At 31.9% G+C, this 19,395-nt stretch overlaps 6 protein-coding genes across 9 annotated transcripts; 4 read left to right on the top strand and 2 right to left on the bottom strand.

Moving 5' to 3' along the window:
- On the bottom strand, positions 1-2,133 carry LOC131668684 (small ribosomal subunit protein eS1). Its single transcript, XM_058943050.1, has 5 exons — positions 1,994-2,133; positions 1,355-1,458; positions 691-1,013; positions 369-530; positions 1-208 (listed from the first exon to the last, which is right to left on the bottom strand). Exons 1-5 carry the CDS (start codon positions 2,053-2,055, stop codon positions 56-58), a joined length of 804 nt encoding a protein of 267 aa, XP_058799033.1. The 5' UTR covers positions 2,056-2,133; the 3' UTR covers positions 1-55.
- A 443-nt stretch (positions 2,134-2,576) lies between these two features.
- Positions 2,577-6,781, top strand: LOC131668652 (transmembrane protein 185A). Its single transcript, XM_058943002.1, has 5 exons — positions 2,577-3,035; positions 3,654-3,999; positions 4,086-4,385; positions 4,466-4,589; positions 4,697-6,781. Exons 1-5 carry the CDS (start codon positions 2,998-3,000, stop codon positions 4,903-4,905), a joined length of 1,017 nt encoding a protein of 338 aa, XP_058798985.1. The 5' UTR covers positions 2,577-2,997; the 3' UTR covers positions 4,906-6,781.
- A 1,115-nt stretch (positions 6,782-7,896) lies between these two features.
- LOC131668638 (F-box/LRR-repeat protein 3-like) lies at positions 7,897-12,506 on the bottom strand. 4 transcript variants are annotated; one of them, XM_058942975.1, is made up of 6 exons: positions 11,338-12,506; positions 10,957-11,200; positions 9,372-9,600; positions 8,928-9,147; positions 8,412-8,657; positions 7,897-8,283 (listed from the first exon to the last, which is right to left on the bottom strand). In XM_058942975.1, the coding sequence occupies exons 3-6, from the start codon at positions 9,598-9,600 to the stop codon at positions 8,112-8,114; spliced, it is 867 nt and encodes a 288-aa protein (XP_058798958.1). In that variant the 5' UTR covers positions 10,957-11,200; positions 11,338-12,506; the 3' UTR covers positions 7,897-8,111. The 4 variants fall into 4 exon arrangements, with proteins under 4 accessions (XP_058798958.1, XP_058798959.1, XP_058798960.1 ...); XM_058942976.1 differs by having other exon boundaries at positions 11,619-12,506; XM_058942977.1 differs by having other exon boundaries at positions 11,874-12,506.
- A 1,356-nt stretch (positions 12,507-13,862) lies between these two features.
- LOC131668640 (large ribosomal subunit protein eL32) lies at positions 13,863-15,216 on the top strand. The gene is made up of 4 exons (XM_058942981.1): positions 13,863-13,932; positions 14,150-14,265; positions 14,390-14,542; positions 15,018-15,216. Exons 2-4 carry the CDS (start codon positions 14,173-14,175, stop codon positions 15,174-15,176), a joined length of 405 nt encoding a protein of 134 aa, XP_058798964.1. The 5' UTR covers positions 13,863-13,932; positions 14,150-14,172; the 3' UTR covers positions 15,177-15,216.
- Positions 15,217-15,552: 336 nt separating this feature from the next.
- LOC131668639 (ubiquitin thioesterase otubain-like) lies at positions 15,553-17,253 on the top strand. The gene is made up of 5 exons (XM_058942980.1): positions 15,553-15,727; positions 15,792-15,844; positions 15,990-16,289; positions 16,352-16,552; positions 16,682-17,253. Exons 1-5 carry the CDS (start codon positions 15,679-15,681, stop codon positions 16,877-16,879), a joined length of 801 nt encoding a protein of 266 aa, XP_058798963.1. The 5' UTR covers positions 15,553-15,678; the 3' UTR covers positions 16,880-17,253.
- A 475-nt stretch (positions 17,254-17,728) lies between these two features.
- Positions 17,729-19,194, top strand: LOC131668662 (BLOC-1-related complex subunit 7). The gene is made up of 2 exons (XM_058943019.1): positions 17,729-18,301; positions 18,386-19,194. The coding sequence occupies exons 1-2, from the start codon at positions 18,164-18,166 to the stop codon at positions 18,563-18,565; spliced, it is 318 nt and encodes a 105-aa protein (XP_058799002.1). The 5' UTR covers positions 17,729-18,163; the 3' UTR covers positions 18,566-19,194.
- Positions 19,195-19,395: the final 201 nt, after the last annotated feature.

Genomic DNA, 19,395 nt, shown 5'->3' with positions numbered 1-19,395 from the left:
TTTTGCACTATAAAGTGACTTTTATTTTTTAAAAGATGTTATGAACATTACCCGTCTAAACGGATTCTTGAACAGGTGGTTCATAGCCTTCAGGCCTGTCCACCTTTGATCCAGTCTCTCCAACTTCTCCGCTTTTGCTACTTCCACCATCTCCGTGAAGCTCAAGAAGCTTGCTCAATTCGAAACGCGGCTTCTTCAATACTTTGACCTGCAAAGGAAAATATTGAATTAACTAGCTATATTTTAGAACTTAAAAATAATAAATACAATTTATGTTAAATGTAGAAAATTATCATTATAAAATTGAACGATCACTGCAGTTTATTATCATATAATTAAAAAAATGGTTCAAAATTGTAAAAACCTACTTTACGAATAAAAACATCGTGCAGTGGGTAGATACCCTGACAGGCCTTTTCAATGTCCTTGGCGATCGCATCAGGCAACAATTTGCTAACAACACCCTTCAAATCACTCTTCATAACTTCATCGGTGATGATTTCCACCATCTTCCTGCGAATGGCTCGTACCTAATACATTAAAAGCAATCAAGTTAATTCAATTTCTGTTAAACTAGACTTTAATTACAAAGTGTAAAGAAAGATTATGAGTAAAAAAAGTCTGATTTGAATGGAATCATAAAATTTTCAGCTAATTATTTTTCAAACAAAGAATTGTAAAATGACAAACCTGAGAATGTTGTGCATAACAAGTTTTTCTTGAGCTCTGTTGGTCTTTGTTGGTAAAACCAATGCAGAATACCCTCAAGCTATAGCCATCAGTAGTTTTGACATCAACTACAGCTTCAATCAGGGTTTGCCATTTCTTGACCATAGACCTTAGTTTGTCAGTAGTCAAGTCCATACCATGGAAATTTGTAAGAACGTTGCGTCCTTGGACATCTTCAGCAATAAGTCTGAATTTACGGAATGACCTTTCCGCATCATGGTCACTCTGAAGGTCAGCAAGAGACACTTCAAACACACGATGCTTCAGACCCTCAGAAGCAATTTCTGAAAAGAAAAGTAGTAACTTTATAATGCATTTGTATATATAGATACAAAAATATGCCAAACATAGTGCGTCATTAGTTATTACTCAATTCAAGTTTAATTTTTGTAAATAAATCTGTCAGTTTTGTTCATAACTTTATTTTATTGGAATAAAATAAAATTAAATAAGAAAACTTATTATTATAGCAACTTTGAAACGCCATAACAATAAAAGCTACATTGTCGTGGAGCTGGAGTTGCTATTCTCATAATTTAAGACAAGATTGATACTACTGTATGAAAAATGAAGGTGATAAAATATTACTATAAAATTAGAAATTAAATAACAACAATAAACTCACTTGTTCCTTGGGTTCTGTTGACCAGAGTTTTTCCAACCTGACGGACAGTGAAAACTGATGGGGCCTTAACATCGTACCAATCTTTCCGTGTGAACGGGTCAACACTGTGGCATATAACAATAATTATCGATTAAAATATAAATTAACATGCAGATTCTCAGTTTGATTAATTAGTAAGTAGATATTTAACTAACATAAACTTTTATAATTAAAGTGTTGCAATTCTCAATATCAATGCTTGTAATACGTAAACCAAGCAATGTGGTAAGTGACTGCATTTTGATCTTCGCAAGTAGAGTGACAAAACAACTGAAGATCATTGTTTCGTCGTCATCTTGCGATGTTAGTATAATCCAATTTGTAGGTTAATGATGTGTATATGCAATTAAAATTCGTTTGTCAGAGAAACAAATCAGCAACATATAAAATACATAAAATAAAAAAAATAAAATTTACTTTACAAAATTTTATGAGAAATTTAGTTAAGAGTAAATGTTTGAAAACGAAGCATGGACAGTGTAGCACAGTGTCTGTCATCCGTTAAAATCAAATACATCCGTAACAATTATCTATCGGCAAATAGAAAATTAATTAAAACAAATGTCGAAAAACAATTTAATAACAATATAAATTACTCACATCTTCTTTTTAACTCCTTTCTTGCCTCCTTTTGAAAGCCCCTTATTTTTACCTACCGCCATGATTGAGGCTAGAAAATGGAAAGAAGCACAACCAACATACGGAACAACATGGACTGAAGATGGCTCTGCAGTTAAGTCTTCGATTTCTCGAAGTGCCACACCAATGCGATAAAAATGAATGAACAATACCTTTTCAAATAAATTTTAGTAGTTATACATTAATAATACGCATTATTCAATATCTTTATCAATTCAAATGAATGTAATTCCATGTCTACATTTTATTCAAGAATAATTATTCAAGTTATATTTTTAAGTTCAATTGTTAGATATTTTCATGATATTTATTATAAATTTTGATGTAACATATATGTAGATAATATATTTACGTCAAAACTTAGTAGTCTTTAACATTTTTTGTAAATAAATTATTATTTTATCGTTTTTAGATAAACGCATATTTTATTTAAAAATAATGCAAAGTTATTTTACTAGATGGCAGTGGGGACTGCATTGCGCATGTGTGAACCGGAATATAGGTGAAGTACGCATATAGCTATATTTACTTGCAATCACATAGATTCATCTGGTATACGCTGTGAGATCAGTGCAATTCAGAAGGCATTTTAGATTCAGATTTGCTTAAAAGAAAAGGAAAACAGATCTGTCAAGATTTTGCCGTATTTGATTAGAGTGCAAAATTGGATAAATGACGATTAACAGTGCGTGTTACAGGACATAGTTTTACGATGTCAGAATATCATAATGAATATTGATGCTTACCAGCAGCAAGAAGACGAATAACGTCGCGGATGAGTTGGTGTGTAGCTCGTCTCGACGTGTTTTTTATTGCACGCCAAAAAAGAACTCAACGACAACGATCACACAGAAAAGTTGACCAGTTCAGTGTGTAAAGGAGAAATCCTTCATAACAGGCCTAAACGCATTTGCGAAATAACAGCTGACCTCTTTGGCTTGGATTCAAAATAACAGCCAGCCACCATGAATTTGCAAACGCTCTTTCAAGATTTTAACCCAAGGTACAACTTATTTACATTGCTTTTAACTTGGGCAATTAAGATGTATTAACTTGGAAAAGCTCACTCTACTTTTCAACGTTCCATATTGTCATTGTTTTGAAAACATTTTTGAAAATGTTTTGATTATATTTTTTTTTTTTCATTTCTTGTGCTTATTGTAATATTTTCTTACCATGTAAGTTTATATTGATGTATATAATCAAATTATTAAAAACATCAAAATTATAAACATCAAAATTATCTGTTAATAGATTCAATATAATTATTAAATTCTAATTCGACTTTAATATAATTATTTGTATTGATATTTTTTCAATTATTTAAAAAATTTCCTGCCTTGTCCTTTTAAAATAAAATTTCACCCTGATTTAAGTATCATACAAATGAATGGTTACATGTAAAGACTGTCCTTTCTTATGAATAAATGGCTTAATTATATAAAATTCTATTTTTAGAAAAAGCCATTTCATTTTGAAAATAGTAGTAATATGTTCAATTTTTCCAAAAATGATTTGTAAAATCTTTTAATAGAAAAAAATCTGTTCTAATTATAGATAAGTAGTTTTTTTATTGGATATTGTTTGATTGTATAAACCTATGTTTTGTTTCTGTTTTCAGCAAATTTCTTGTGCACTCTTGTCTCATGATCTTCACTGCTTTATTTGCACTGAGACTTGATGGATTTATCGAGTGGAATTATTGGGCTATATTTAGTCCAATATGGTTTTGGAAAAGTACTGTTATTTTGGGAGCATCAGTTGGAAGTTATATATGGTGGAGACATCCTCATTCTAGGCTAGAAGGAGATGCATATGTTCATTACAAAGCAATGCTTATAACCTTGGCATTGCATTTAATTTTGTTAATGTTTGAACTATTGGTTTGTGATAAATTAGAATCTGAAAGACATTTGTGGATACTTGTTTTTATACCTTTGATTTTTATCTCTATTGTATCAATAGCTGTAAGTGTATTTTATGATATTTTTACTGAAATAAAATTTTGATGCTTTTAAATAATTTTATGTTAATTTGACAAATTTTGTTTTAGGTTTGTATATGGGCTGTCAAGCATGATCGATCTTTCGAATTAGAATTATTTTGTGCTGTCAATGTATTGCAGTTTATTTTTCTTGCTCTCAGATTAGATGGGTTTGTCACATGGAGCTGGGAAGTAGTATTCGTTCCTCTCTGGGCACTTTTGTGTCTGTCTCTTGTAGCAGTTTTATATGCCATTGTATTTGCTGCTGTTTTATTAAGAACACCACAAATAAATGCAAGGCAAAGAAGAACTTCATTAAACTCTGCATTAGCATATACGTTTCTAGTTGTTCCAATTTTAGTATTTCAAGTAAGTTTTAAATAAAGTGTCATTTTTTATTTAAAAAAAACCATAAAAAATAGAAAGAAACAATTCCACTTAACTTTTAGGTACTATTAGCTAATAAACTAGATGGGGATATTTCTCTCAACTATACAACTGTAGCAGCTCCATTGCTATTATCTCATGTTACACTTATATTTATGTCTTTTGGAGCCAAAGGAGGAAATAAATGTAAGTGACTATAATATAGAATAAAAAATGAAAATATAAAGCATTATCAACGTTACTGCTTTTTTTTTTAATTTAGATGTATATAAATAATAATTTGACGTTTTCAGGGTGGTTTGGTATCAGGAAAGATTTTTGTCATTTTCTGTTGGGCCTGTGTCCTTTGCTGCAAGAATATGGTAATATTTCTTATCAACCTAGAAGTGCTGAAGACCAACCAGCTGAGCCAATTGTTACTGAGAAAAATGAAAAGAATATCAAGAAAGTTGATTTGTCAAAACCTGTCGAACCTATTATCTCAATAGATATGCCTGATTGATTCCGCCCTTATTTATGAGGGTAATTGTTCATCTTAACGAATTTTTTGCGTAGTAATTAGTAAAAATTACTTTTGGGTCTAACTAAAGCTATTCATAGTTAAAAAAAACTGGCTAAAGAAAGTAGCAACTAAACTTATAAAATTATAATAATATTGAATTTATAATATTTTTAAAGGTTTTTGTATAAAGTAATATGTACAATTATGTAGTTGGAAAAGCTTTTCTTGATCACACTCAAAAAAAAGCATAAACTTCAATGACAAAAATTTTATTAAATATTATTTAGTGGATTTGAAAAGTTTATAGCAGAATAAAAGGCCAAACATATTACTGTAAAACGGTATAAATATTAGAAAGAAAATGTTTGCAAAGTACATTTGATAAAATACTTAAGTTCCTGATGCAAAGTTGAGGGTTACTAAAATATTTTGAATGAGAAAATATTTATGTTAATATTTATTTATAATGAAATTAATTTATTTTAGTTTTTCTACGTTATACAATTCAAATGACTTTAACATCTTTAAAATCAAATCAATATTTTATGAATTGATATTATTAGCGTTGCCACGGGACAGTTGATTTGCTTATGTTATTTAATAATAGTATCGCCCACGCTATACATTTTTTTCGATGCTTCGTGTGCAAAGTACGACTTTACCGTATGTTCATACGAAGATGTGCGCTCAAAATCGAACTTTGCACACGTCGTATCAAAAAATTCCGTACGATGCGTGTTCGAGAAAGAGATTCTCCTCTCGTGTGCTTTCTTCCTCGCTTTGCTTGGGCGTAAACGCTACACAAGACAAAAATTCATTTTCTTGTAGTTGTGTCGTAATGTATTATGACAGCTTCTACAACTACTTGTGTATTTGTTTCGAATAGTAAATTGATAAGCAAATGAGCTTCTTAGAAAACTAGAAACAACTTAGATAATTTGGCGTTAAATAGTGTTCTGAAACAATATTTAAAAGCCTAATCAGCAGCTTCCAATTACCGTAAAGACTTTCGTAAATTTCACATGTTTCAATTTACAGTTTTTATTGAATCTTATATGACGTACATAAAAAAATAATCTTGACGCGTTGTATGCTTGGATTCAAATTACTATGATATTACGTATACTTTGGACCATGATTGTTAATCATGGTCTTTTTCTGCGACTGTGCCATGAAAATTTTGTAACAACGCGTATGATCTGGTAAAGCTACGAAATATATATTTTGCAATATTAGCCTTAAATATGGAAGAGTGACAACAGTACTAACCATCTCAATACAAGACTGAACGCTTCGCGTCAATATTGTAGTATTGTATACTATTGCAAAAAAAAAGATAGAGACACAAAATAAGAGAAACTAAATTTTAGAAATGAGTAGACTATATATATATATATCGGCTTAACTGTTGACATTTACTGAAATTCATAGTCCACTTGTTTACAAAGGTGTAAATTACGTAGCATGATGTTGTACATACTTGATTTTAATGTAATAGTTAATTACTGCGATAATGATTGTACATTATTATACATATCTGCATAGAATATGATGTTTGATAAACAACAATAATTAACCAGCAACAATTTATTTTATATAAACAAGTACACGATACATGTTCAAAGAAGCGATGATGTAATCTGATAATAAAATTTATATTTTTTCATATGATATTAAGTATATTACGCTGATACTTTATCCAAAGCATCTCGGAGTATCGTTTAAGAAAGGAAGTTGTCGGGTAATTGTCATAACTTTTTTCTTTAGATCCTTTCGAACCAGTATTTATTAGTAGTATCGCCAACAAAATCGTACCAACGTTTCGGTAACGTTATTTATTATGATTTTAACGCCACAAAGTTAATCGAATATTACATTCCCACAAAAAAATTTAAAGTGTTTTTAAAATTTGAATTCAATTTATATGAAGGATTTTTGAAATTTGGAAAATTTAAAACATTCTTTCTGTACAAATACTTTTTCGTTTCAAAATAATATATGATGTAAAAAATACTTTTCTAAAAATTATTATAGAAATATGTAAGTATACTTGACCGTATTCCCTCTCAGAACTTAATGAGTGAGAACTTATTCGATTTTGATATAATGAAGAGTGCAGAAAACGATTTATGTGATACTTACGAGAATATCTTCTAAAATTTTAAATAATTTGATTTTGTCATTTTATCAATTTTGATTTTGTCATTTTATCAATTTTGATTTTATAATTTTTATTTGTGTTGCTTGTAAATTTTATAATGTTTTATCATGAAAACTTAAAATATTTCACTTTATTTTGAATTTTAAAAAGAATCGTCTCTAACGTTTTACAATTAATAATTATGTATTAAAACGTTTAATAATATTGAAACGTGTTAATAATTATGTATTAAAAAACCATGTTTGAAAAATATTGCATAAAATTTTTTTTCATTTTACTGTGGATGTCTCATATTTAGGCGTGCACAATTATTATCGGCATGCCCATATTTATAGTAAAATATCCTGTAAATTTGAAATCATCTAGAGCAGTTCTCGAAAAAGTTTATTGTTACGATAACAGCATTAAATGTAATTTAATCGATTTGAAATTTGGTAAAGCTTGATAACTCAGACTAGATATCATCAAATTATCACGTGCTCAATTATAAAACTGCTGAATTATTTATCACAGTATTTATATTGAAAATTGCCATTTAGTATACACAAAAAATAATTGGAAAAGAATGTAATAGAAAAAGGAAAACTGCTTGTTGTATTGTCAAAGCCATTATTTTACTAAAAAAAGTCATTCGTGGCATATCTAAAAAGACTTCATTCCATAAGGAAGTATAATACGACGAAAACTAGATTCAAATTACAAAATCAATTGAAAGTTTTTGCATGAACACATGTTTATACTGACGAATTATTGTATTACCATCATTGCAAAAGAAATTTTACGACTTGCATATATAATACTTTATTCTTAAGTTTTACAAATATTTTTAATGATGAATATGCATTTCTACATAGAAGCGAAGAATAAAGTCGAGTAAATGCATCGATGATTTTCTAATAACTTATGAACACAAATAATAAGTACATCATACCTTTTATAAGTATTTAATAATTATTTGCGTTGCCGATAAACATATTATTGCATCGAAACTTGATTCAGTAAATAATTACGATTAAAACTGTGACACTTATAACAAGTCTTAAGTTTACCAGTAAGGAACATAATTAGGTTCCCAAGATTTACCTAAAAGCTCCGAAACTTTAGTCGAAACTATGGCTATATCATATTCTGAATCTTCGATTAAAGACGTATCTGATATGCACAATACTTGCAGCCGTTCGCAGCATATGCTGACGAACTTTATGAATCCGGAGCATCTGAAAATGTTTAATAAACGATCATCGCAATGTTACCGTGTGCGTTTTTAAAAACTTGTTCTAAAAATCTAAATTATAGTAAAGTTATTATAATCAACTGGAAAATAGCAATAAAAAAGAATAATTACGTGAGTTCACAATCGCCCAGTCCAACGGCAGCAAGTTTAGGGCAACCTCTAGCAGCAGTGAAGAGAGTTTCGTCCATTGTCTCTGGGCCATAGGCACCGACAACTAATTCTATGAGTCGTGGACATCGCTCGCCTACAGTGGCTATAACTGATGAAGGAGCGTTTTCGCCAAAGTACAGATGCGTCAGTGGAACATGAGGAGCCAGCAGGCTCTCGTAATCCGTTGCTTCCGTCAGGTACGATAATCTTTAAGATACCATTTTCGATTACTCGTTATACTTGCTAATTATGGTACGATCTTTTCCATAGTTAAACAACTGATTTACAAGTGAAACAGGATTAATTAATACCAATAAACGGTACGTATTGTTGTTTTATATGCGATTGCGTAATTTATTTTTTAATCTTCAGCTAATTCCTTGCGCGGATAAAGGAGACCGCAGTACTAGATTCAAACCGATAAGAATCGCCTAAATAATGTATGAAAATATTGAATAAACGTCAAGACAGACTCACAAAACAAAGTTGAGGTCTGGCAAGTGGTTGGCAAAATTGGACCACGTCTCGGAGCTGACGTTCACGGTTGGTTTCGCCTCAGGGTGAGCCTCGACTCGCATAGTTTCCAAGCGCAGCGTTTCGTCACTGCTAAGTGCCCTCAGAAGTTCGTCGCTCAGTAACGAGAATGACAGCGAAAGCTCGCGTATGCTCTCGCAACGGTTCATCAGCTTCAAGATACCTTCAAGCAAAACGCGCACGCATCGAGAGAGCTCCGACACTGCCTCTACTAACTACTGTTTATGAAACGTGTGATGTACTTTTAGCGGGATTTCCGTATTATTGATCGACAATTTGAAAAATCGAATCATTAAAAATGAGCTGAAAGTATGAGAAATTTCAAAGTGTACACGTGAAATCCGCTAATGAAATGCCCATGACAATGCGATACTAGGCCAACTATACGTTTTGCCGACAAGCGTGAGGTTTGCTTGTTGAACTGTGACAATCGCAGAGTTTTGGACTCATCGGGCGTTGAAATGGCCAAGAAAGGCTCGTCGAGGCAGAGCTCGGTGAATTGGTCGGACTCGGTACCTCCTCCGGTGTCCTCCTCCGTCACTGCGAGAGCGCTCGAGAAGCGATCGCTGTCGACGTCGAAAAATTTCGCTTGATTCTCGTTTATCAGAGCGACCATCTGCAAAATTTTTAGGTAAAAAGTTAACGGCAAGCTTGTGCGTGTAAAACTACTCTGCGATACTCTACGGCTGCTATCGAGGAAAAGAAATTTTCGCAAACTGATACTGTGGACGTTAGCGACGGAAGGGTCCAATGCTGCAAAGTATGGAAGTTTGGAGGTGAGAAAGAGTGCAAGGTGTCATCGGCGCGAGTTCACGTGAGCAACTAAGCGAAACGCGGCGAGAACGGGGAGTTGCAGTACACGGCAGGTAGAGAAAGGATTAAGCCAACGGATTTTTCTCTCTTTCGTTCTCTATAGATCTGCTCGCGGTCTCGTGCAGTTTGCACGTGACACGTGAGCTTGTCAGAGAACGCATACTTATACATGCCCCATAGATATATATGCGAGGTATGGGTCAAGTACGTTCTGCGCTCGCCTTTATGGAGCGGAACGATTTCGACACGGTTACCTTCGCTCGAAGGAACTTATTTAGCGCAATTGTTACGATTTCATGCCTTATATATTGATCCAACTGAATTATCTTAAGTTCTCATTGACATTTTCTTTCATTTTAAGATTTAAACTAGTTTGTACGATCAAATATAATATTATTCACGTTGACGGAGTATAAAAATTAATTACAATTTTTATTTAGATAAGGAGCAATTGAAGTACGTCGTGATGCCATCACAGCTCACCGTAATCAGTGTAAATAAATTGGTAGGTCATACGAAGCGAACAGAAGTGAACAAAAATATTGGACTTGGGTAGCTGTAATAGAAATCGTTACCGCGCTGATCAAAGACAAGCGATAAAACGGCGACGTGGCGCACGTGACGGTAGTTATTACTGAAGTTGTACTGCATAGCTGCAATGCAAACACGCTCGAAAGGAGTTGACAAAAACTGCTGGGCCCAGGCACTGATTTCGCATGCTTTTTGCGAGGCGCACGGAAAATGTATTGGAGGACTACATTCAGGAGTGCATTCAGCACTTTAGTACGAGTAATCGATGTAAAAGGGGAGTGGGAATGTCGACGCGTGTAGGGCTTGTGAGGCGCGTGCAACGTGAGGCACGTGAGTGCAGCTTCTAATTAATGACCAAGCAAAAATTATTTCTCTAGACTTCTTTGTTTCGCAATCAATCTTGCAGCGCAGCATTTCGACATTTTATTCTCGAAAAAGTTCATTCCAAATACTTTTGAAATCTGTGCGTTAAGAAATGATCAGAAGTGTAAGTCTCGACTATACCGCTAACGCGTTTGCACTCGAATTATAATCTGATTCGAAGCAGTGTACGAAAAACCCCCAACCGAAAACTAAAATTGGCTAGTGATTCACGAAGCTATATAAGCATTTCGAAAACAAAACTCACCCTGGCAATGTGTTTCGCTGACAGCGATCCAATCGTTTGCTCTACGGCGGATCGATTTTTGTAGAAGACGGACAATTAACGGATCGACATTTTAAATAAATGCTAGTGTTAATCATGAATCCCATTCGTCGAGTACTCGAACTTGTGATAATGATAATAATGATCCCTCTTCTTCTCAGTCTGTCAAGATCCTTTTTTAACGAGTCTTTATTAATTTGCCAAACATTTTCTGCATTAACATTTTCTGAAAAAAAAAAGAAAATAAGCAAAGCTATTATTTAGTTTATCTTTATGAACCAACGCCTGATAAAGTCGATGAGAGATTCTCAGTAATTCTTTGGCTAATCAAAATTTTTTAAAGTTAAATTTGGGGATTCTCACGTAGTATTCAATCGCAATAAAATTGCCAATTGAAAAATTCACACGGTGCACATATTTGCCATCGTACAAAAGCTTAATCGAGGAAATACATAGATCTCCGTGTATTCTTCGTCGAAATATTCTATACAGAGTTGTAAGAAGTGACATCGTGTATCGAGCACACACATGTACATATATCCGCGGCAGAGAACTTGACCCAGCTTTCAAGGCGGTGCACCGAGTCGTCAGATTGTCGAATGAAGAAAAGGAGAGCCAATCGCAATTACGCGCGCGGATCGCACCTGTGATGGGTCGGGAAACCAAATGTACGTAATAGCCGCGACGCGCGCCGCGCGCGGCGTCAATGAAGCCTATCGGGAGGGTTGACGGAGAAGCGAAGTAAGCACGTGCCGACCAGTCGCGTGCAGCCTGTGCGAGCGAGCCGAGTTACGCCACTTCGCGCCCGAGAGGAACATATATACCGCGCGCTACCTTTCCCTCGCGACCTATTATGTACATGTGCTATACGCATATACGCCAGAGCGTCATTTCATTACGTGCGCGCGCTGATGCCCGGCTAATTGGTCACCCTTGGATTATCTTGATCACGCGCATTTTGTATGGGTGCCACTGCTGCTCAAACTTTACGTTTCGTATAGTTTCGACACTACGAACATTTTGCGCTGAACAACATTCGAGTCTCGATCAATTGTTATTTTCGTTGGCAAATATTTTTGATATTCGAGTTGCCGCCAGTTTACAAAGCACTCAAAATTTTTAAAAAGTTGATATTGGCAGAAAACGTCAGAAAATCAAATACGAGGGAACGAATGTCCGTTGTGATTGATCGCTGAAGCGATTGCTTTGATATGACTGCACTGATTTCTTGCCGGGTAGAAGCACTCATCACTCGCTACGTTTTGCGAGCAAACTGCGAAAAGGCAATGCCAATACATATCGTGCAGGAGAAGGTGTACGAGGGACGAGCCTTGTTTTTGCTTTCAGAAGCTGCAGCAAACGAAAGTTCCCGAAGGTAAAATGAGGCAGGTATATCACTGGCGAAACCAATCAGCTTGCCAAACTGTGCAATCCTCGCACGACCGACGGCAAAACTTGCAGAAACAAGCGCGAGCAGTGATGCGTTCGATGCGCAAAAGAGCGAAAGATGCCTCCGCGCGCGCGCGCGAACGCAGTGCGATTGACACGCGACGTTTGCCAGCTGCGTGACTCGGAATCCGCTGACGAGCGCTCGAGCAGTCGGTTGCGCGCGCCTACGTCTGCCAATGTGCTTTGCGCGAACGCGGATATCGCAAAGCCTTTCGTCGCCTCTTGAACGATCACAGCTCTATTCTACGTAAGCGTGCACTCGAGCGAGCATGACCGCGCGAGCCACTTGTTTACCAAGTTGTCAACAATTGAAACTGGTTCTCTGAATTATTGCGCGTTTTACTAGGGCAACCAATCTCTGCAGTCACTCAAACTTTGCTAAGTTTCAGCTTAAAAAGACCGCTGTAGCTCTTTGTAAAGTAAACTTTCTAAATACATCGAAGCAACGAAAAAAGGCTACCTGCAACTTTTCGAGCAATATATCTATATTAATTATTATTCAATCGTAAAGATGCGATGAATACATTTTTTACATCAACGACATTTTTCATTAATGAATGCTTAGTTCTCCACTACAAATTCAACAGTACCAGGAGTCCAATCGTTTTTCAAATATTTAGTTTCTCAAATATTTGCGAATTAAGGTGTTATGTGGCCTTTGCAAAAAAATTAACATGTAGTCATGAAAATGATTACACACTGTGCCTTTCCTACTCGACGAGGTAGGGCTTTTTAGTTGATTTTGGTATGACATAGAACATCGAAGGTGACTTTTTCTTAAATCAAAAATTGGAGGTATCCTTTTGTGCCACTAGCCAATCATTATAATTATAATAAGATCATAAGATTTATACACATTAGGAAGCTTTATAAAAATTTTAATTATAAAGAACATATTACAACTTTACTTATGTTTTTTAGATTAGAAAATGTCCTTATATTAGTTAATCATCGGTAGTATGGAAGAGTTTTATCATTTTTCAATAATTTTACTTTACAAACAAGTTGCACAGCATTAAATTAATAATATGTGTTCGGAGCTTTTGATTTTTATGAAAACATTTTATTCTAAAGTTAAAGAACTGCGTTAGAATAATACATATGCACTATGATTTATTTTAATCCCTCAATTTAATTCCTTTCCAGTAATTAAATACACGAAATATTAATAGATTATATTATTGAAAATACATGTAATAGTATAAATTAATAATGTGTTGTAATAACTATGAATAAATTGACTATTGACTACATAAAAACTTATATATATTAACATGTTTTCTTATTTACTTATAAGTTTTAGTAACTCAGCTTGATAGAATTCTTTTTAAAGAATAAATTAATACCAAATTTTTGATGAGCCAATCACAATAGTACTTCCAATAATACCATCTGATGATTCGTCTAGCACAACAATGGAGTCATTGGAAACTGCCTTAAAGAAATCTCATTAGGGGAAGGGGAAGTCGTGGTTGAAACAGGCCTTTTCTCTGTATTTCGTGCGCGACGGTATGTGATTGGTTTTAATATCTATAATTTTCTAAAAAATCATTTGATATGGAAATCATTAATGTTAGCTCACAAATAAATAATACTTTTGGCTATCCCTTTACTCATATATTTTTTTACAAAGTATCTAAAATATTATAAATTTGTTACTAAGTGGAGGTTAAGGTGCTGTCGTTCAACGTGCAGTGTTTTTAAATTCATTGTTTTTCTGTTTCAGTTGCTTAACAAAACATAAGCAACATGTCGATTCGACCAGTGTACAGGCCCAAAATCACAAAAAAAAGAACAAAGAAGTTCATCAGACATCAAAGTGACCGATATGACAAGCTTAAGGTAAAGAAATTATTTTTCAAAAGCTAACCTCGGGCACCTAATTTATAAAGAGCTTATAGAGATGTTCAATCACAAGTACATCAATGGTATGAATAGTAAGTTACATGTTTTGACTTTGTTCTAGCGTAACTGGAGGAAGCCTAAGGGTATTGACAACAGAGTACGTAGGCGTTTCAAAGGCCAGTACTTGATGCCCAACATTGGTTATGGTAGCAACAAAAAGACCCGTCATATGCTTCCTACTGGATTCAGGAAAGTCCTTGTACACAATGTTAAGGTATGTATAATTATCTAAATAATTTAACACTTCACAAAAAGTTTATTTTATATATTATTAACTCATTACCAATTCTTTAACAAAAGTTTTTTAATAGAATTGCACAAGTGCACTGTTATAGTACATTCCAAATATTTTTATTAAAAACTTGTTAAAAAATCAAATTCAGCAAATAAAGGCTTATTTTCATATTATTTGAAACATTACAATAATTCTAAGAAATAAGTGTTATAAATTTAGATATTACAATTATTCATTGACACATTGTTATAATATTAGTTCTATAATTATAAAATACAACAAAAGAAAAATATGAAGCACATTCTATTCAAAATTTAATTTTCATAAGAAGCAGGAAAGAAATAGTTATTTGTATTATTGGCTTCTGATATATAATTAATAATAGTATCTAAAATATGTTTTCTTAAAAAAGATATTTTTTATTAATATAAAATGAAATCATATGTCTTTCCAGGAATTGGAAGTTCTTATGATGCAGAACCGTAAATTCTGTGCAGAAATTGCTCATGGTGTCAGCAGTAAGAAGCGCAAAACCATTGTTGAACGTGCCCAGCAACTGTCTGTTCGTGTGACAAATGCGAATGCACGCCTTCGTTCTGAGGAAAATGAATAAACTACAATTTTATAAAAATATATCTAATTTAAAAAAAATATGTGTGACTGGATTCTTTCAAATCCTATACCTTTATCTGTAATTTTTTCATTAATGTTATTTGTATTACACGAATTTTACCGTATTTACACAAAAATAATGATTATGTGAAATGAAAATTAAGTTATGTAATGTACAAATATTTGTTACAATTACAGTATTTATTATTTAAGAATTGTAGTTTGTAGTACACATACTATAGTTGTAAACTACTTGGGGGACATCTAGCTTAATGTTTTGGAACTACATATAACGCATACTGTATATACATATATATGTATGCCATGCAATAGTGTATGCGTAATTTGTAAGAATTGTAGGTTAAATATCGTGGCGCCCTAATCGTTTTGTTTTCAGTTATACTTGTATGTCGCAGGTAGATCTCAATAATCTCAATTTCTTAACCAATTTCCTTCCTTACACAATTAGAGTAATTAGAAAAATAAATTAACTTATTTTAAAAATGGGAGATCAGTCTGCACAAACGAAGTCCAATGAAAACACATCTTCAGGTACTTTTTCATCATTTAGCGTAAAATTTGTTTTCGAACTAAATCAATAACAATGTCATTTCAGAAGTGAATCAAGATGAGCTTATTCTTCAACAACAAAGGCGTATCGAAAAAGAGGTTACTATCACCTAATCAATTTAATTAAGAGTTTGTGCAAATTTTCTTTTAGGAAATATAAAAAATTATCAACAATCTCATATGAGCACAATCTATTGATTGAGATATGTATTTTATAAACAGTTTTATTATTCTTTTTGTTTAGATTAAAGAGACTACACCACTAGTTGGTGAAAAAGAATCTTTGAAAGCACTTGAAAGTGAATACACAGAAGATGAAGTGTATTTATCAAAAGCCAAAGCCTTGGCTCAGAAATACTCATATTTTAGAAGAACAAGGCCAGATGGAAATTGTTTCTTTCGGGCTTTTAGTTATGCTTATTTAGAAAAGCTCCTTAATAATAAAGAAGAATTTGTAAAGTTTCGAGAATTAGCACACAAAAGTAAAGAGGATTTAGTTGAGTTAGGATTTCCTCGCTTTACAGTTGAAGATTTTCATGATACAGTAAGTTTTAATAAAACTATTATAGCATTGATAAATCCATAATTTGATTTTATTTTATTCAGTTCATGGGAGTAATTGATAAAGTTGGGGAAGGTAAAGAAGAAAGTTATGCAGAACTTCATAGGCTTTTTAATGATCAAGGATACTCAGACTATGCCGTAGTTTACTTAAGACTAATAACTTCTGGACAACTTCAAAGAGAAGCTGAATTTTACCAACATTTTATTGAAGGTGATCGAACTGTCAAAGAATTTTGCCATCAGGTGTGTATTCAATGAAAGTAAATAAATATAATAAGTAAGACGTCAGATAGTCAAAAGAATTTTCTATATCTCATTTACAAAAAAATTATTTAGAATGTTATTAAATAAATTTTACTTCTCATATGTTAGGAAGTAGAACCCATGTATAAAGAGTCTGACCATATCCATATTATTGCTATGAGTACAGCTTTAAATACTGGAGTACGAGTAAGATATATGGATAGAGGTGCTGGGACTGAAGTAACAGCACATGATTTTCCAGAAGGATCAACTCCATCAGTTCATTTATTGTATCGGCCAGGTCACTACGACATTCTCTACCCTTGATAATTCATAATTAACTTAGAATTTTTCTGAAACCTATTTTATAACTAAAAACAAAATTAAAATATTCTTTTTTGTACTTCATTCACAATTCACAATAATAATATCGCTAAATAATAAACATATATAATTAAATCTGTATTTAGCGATAGATACAAAATTAATTTATTAATTCTTCAGAGAATTTTTCAATTTTATGTCAATTTGTTCGCAGATTTTAGTGCACAGTACATTTAAATTTTATAAGGTATAAAATATATTATGTACTTGCAGATACTTTTAGCAGTAAGAATCAGCATTATGTTATTTTATTTTTGAGCTGAATTGTAAACTATGAACAATTTACCGTTTTTAATTAAATATTTTCTGTAATAAGAATTTACAAGCTTTACTCATTATAAACCATTTATTATTTATTTATTATTTATATGATAAATATGTTGATATTAAAATTGAATAATTGAATAAAATAACGTATGCATGTCTGTAAATTAGATTATTTGTCGTTAATAGATAGCATTGGGACAAGTTATTTCAAAATTATCAATTTAAAAGACTATTAAATTTTATTTTATTTTTATTAAATTTTATTAAATTTTTATTAAATTTAAAAATTATTGAAAATTATTAATTTCAAATTGCTGCGCTGGTGTATTGATTGATTTTTTATTGTCCAGCAACATATAATAATAAATTGTAAATAAAATTCAGGCGTTCAAGCAATATTCTTAATAAATATGAGGGTTATGCAAGTTACATTTTGTATTTTGAAATAAAGTTATTTGTTTATTATAAGATTGTATATATATTTTCTGATTTTATATAGGATTTTCATTTCTTTTTCAGAAATTTATATATAGATTGACAGCATCTACTTTATCAAACGCAGTTTTATTGTCAAAGAATATACAACAAAGTTGACAATCATATATACATATGCATATATGTTTGTATATATGTATATATACGTACATATATATGTTTACCTTATAGTCATCATCGTCAGTCGATCATGAAACTTCAAAGATTTGATTGATAATATTAAAAAGTTTTAATCAAATCCTTTAAAAATAAATGTTGCTCGTATCTATAAAACAGATCTAATAGTGATCAAATTTTTTATTACTTTCTTTAAAGGTTTCAGAAATAAAAATTGTTCCTCCCAACTAATATAGAGGTTATGAAATATTTAATTAGGTTTTTTTATTGATTGATTCAATTGACATTTACAAAACTTGAACGCTCAATAATAAGTTTATTAAGTAAAGAACATTAAATATTTGTGATATGGCATCGGCTTCAAGTACCAGTGCTCGTAGTTTATTTGTAGAATCTAAAACGCGACTTGCAGATAGGGTGCAAGTAAATATTAACAATATAGCATCACTAACAAGACAAATTCAAAGAGGATCCAAAAGTAATGAAGTAAGTTTGATTTTTATAGAATTGATGTACTCAAACAAAATCATGCATTTTTCAAAAATTTAAGATCATTCAAACTGATTACAGATTTTGATGAATTCCGTTAGAAATTTTGTACAGCAAGATCAAGTTCTTCATAATGTAGAAGCAAATCTTAAAAAACTCTCATTAATTACAACTCATCTTGAATATCAACTTAATGCTATTGATCAAAGTTCAGCAAAATTAGAAGAAGTTACTGAACAAGTTCGAGCTATGCAGCGATAAAAATTTCTATCTATCTGTTGCAGTAGTTGTGAGATATTTTTGTGATAAATTGCATAAGATTAATCTATTTTTCAATGTAAAAGTATAATTTAAAAATTTTAAAAAAGGCTTTACATATAATTTTGGATCAATGTACATAAATATTTAATAGGTTGAGTATCATCGTACTTATGTATTGAATTAATGAATTATTTTATATAATTTAAAATTGTTCGATTACTAATATAAATACATTGTTGTATATACTTTAATAAAAAAGGTAACTATTTGATAATTTCATGATACTTAAAGCAATTATATCACCGTATTTTTATTAGTCTTCTACAGCACAGCATTCAGCATGGAAAATCAAGTAATTGACAGTGAAAATGTCTCTGGTTTCACTGCTTAATGAACAAAGCTCATTGTCTATTTAACTAGAATACACTATTTAGTAAATAGTTCACAATCTTGGATATAATTTACAAAAATGATATCGAAATCACATTCAGTTAGATTTTCAAACTAAAAAAGTCAGATATTATTTCAAGTTATATAGACATCTATCCTGGTATTTTTTTATTATTAAGACTATTATTTTATGATTAAGGTTGATCTGTAATGTTTATAAAAAAGAATTTGTACACTCGTTAATTATTGAAACTTTCAATTTATTATAAATAAATCCATTTTATTTATTTATTTATATAGTCATGAAAATTTTTATTCTCAAATAAATGTTATGATATAATAGAAGGGAACACAGAAACTATTGTTGAGAATACTTACAAATTATACAAATAATACTTTTATATTATTATAAGATCAATCAGTTTATTATCTGAAAAAAA

Source organism: Phymastichus coffea, unplaced genomic scaffold, assembly GCF_024137745.1.
Source record: "Phymastichus coffea isolate CEN01 unplaced genomic scaffold, Cenicafe_Pcof_1.1 PCOF00082, whole genome shotgun sequence".
In the NCBI taxonomy this organism is placed as follows: Eukaryota; Metazoa; Arthropoda; class Insecta; order Hymenoptera; family Eulophidae; genus Phymastichus; species Phymastichus coffea.
This window is presented reverse-complemented; position numbering and strand designations above follow the sequence as displayed.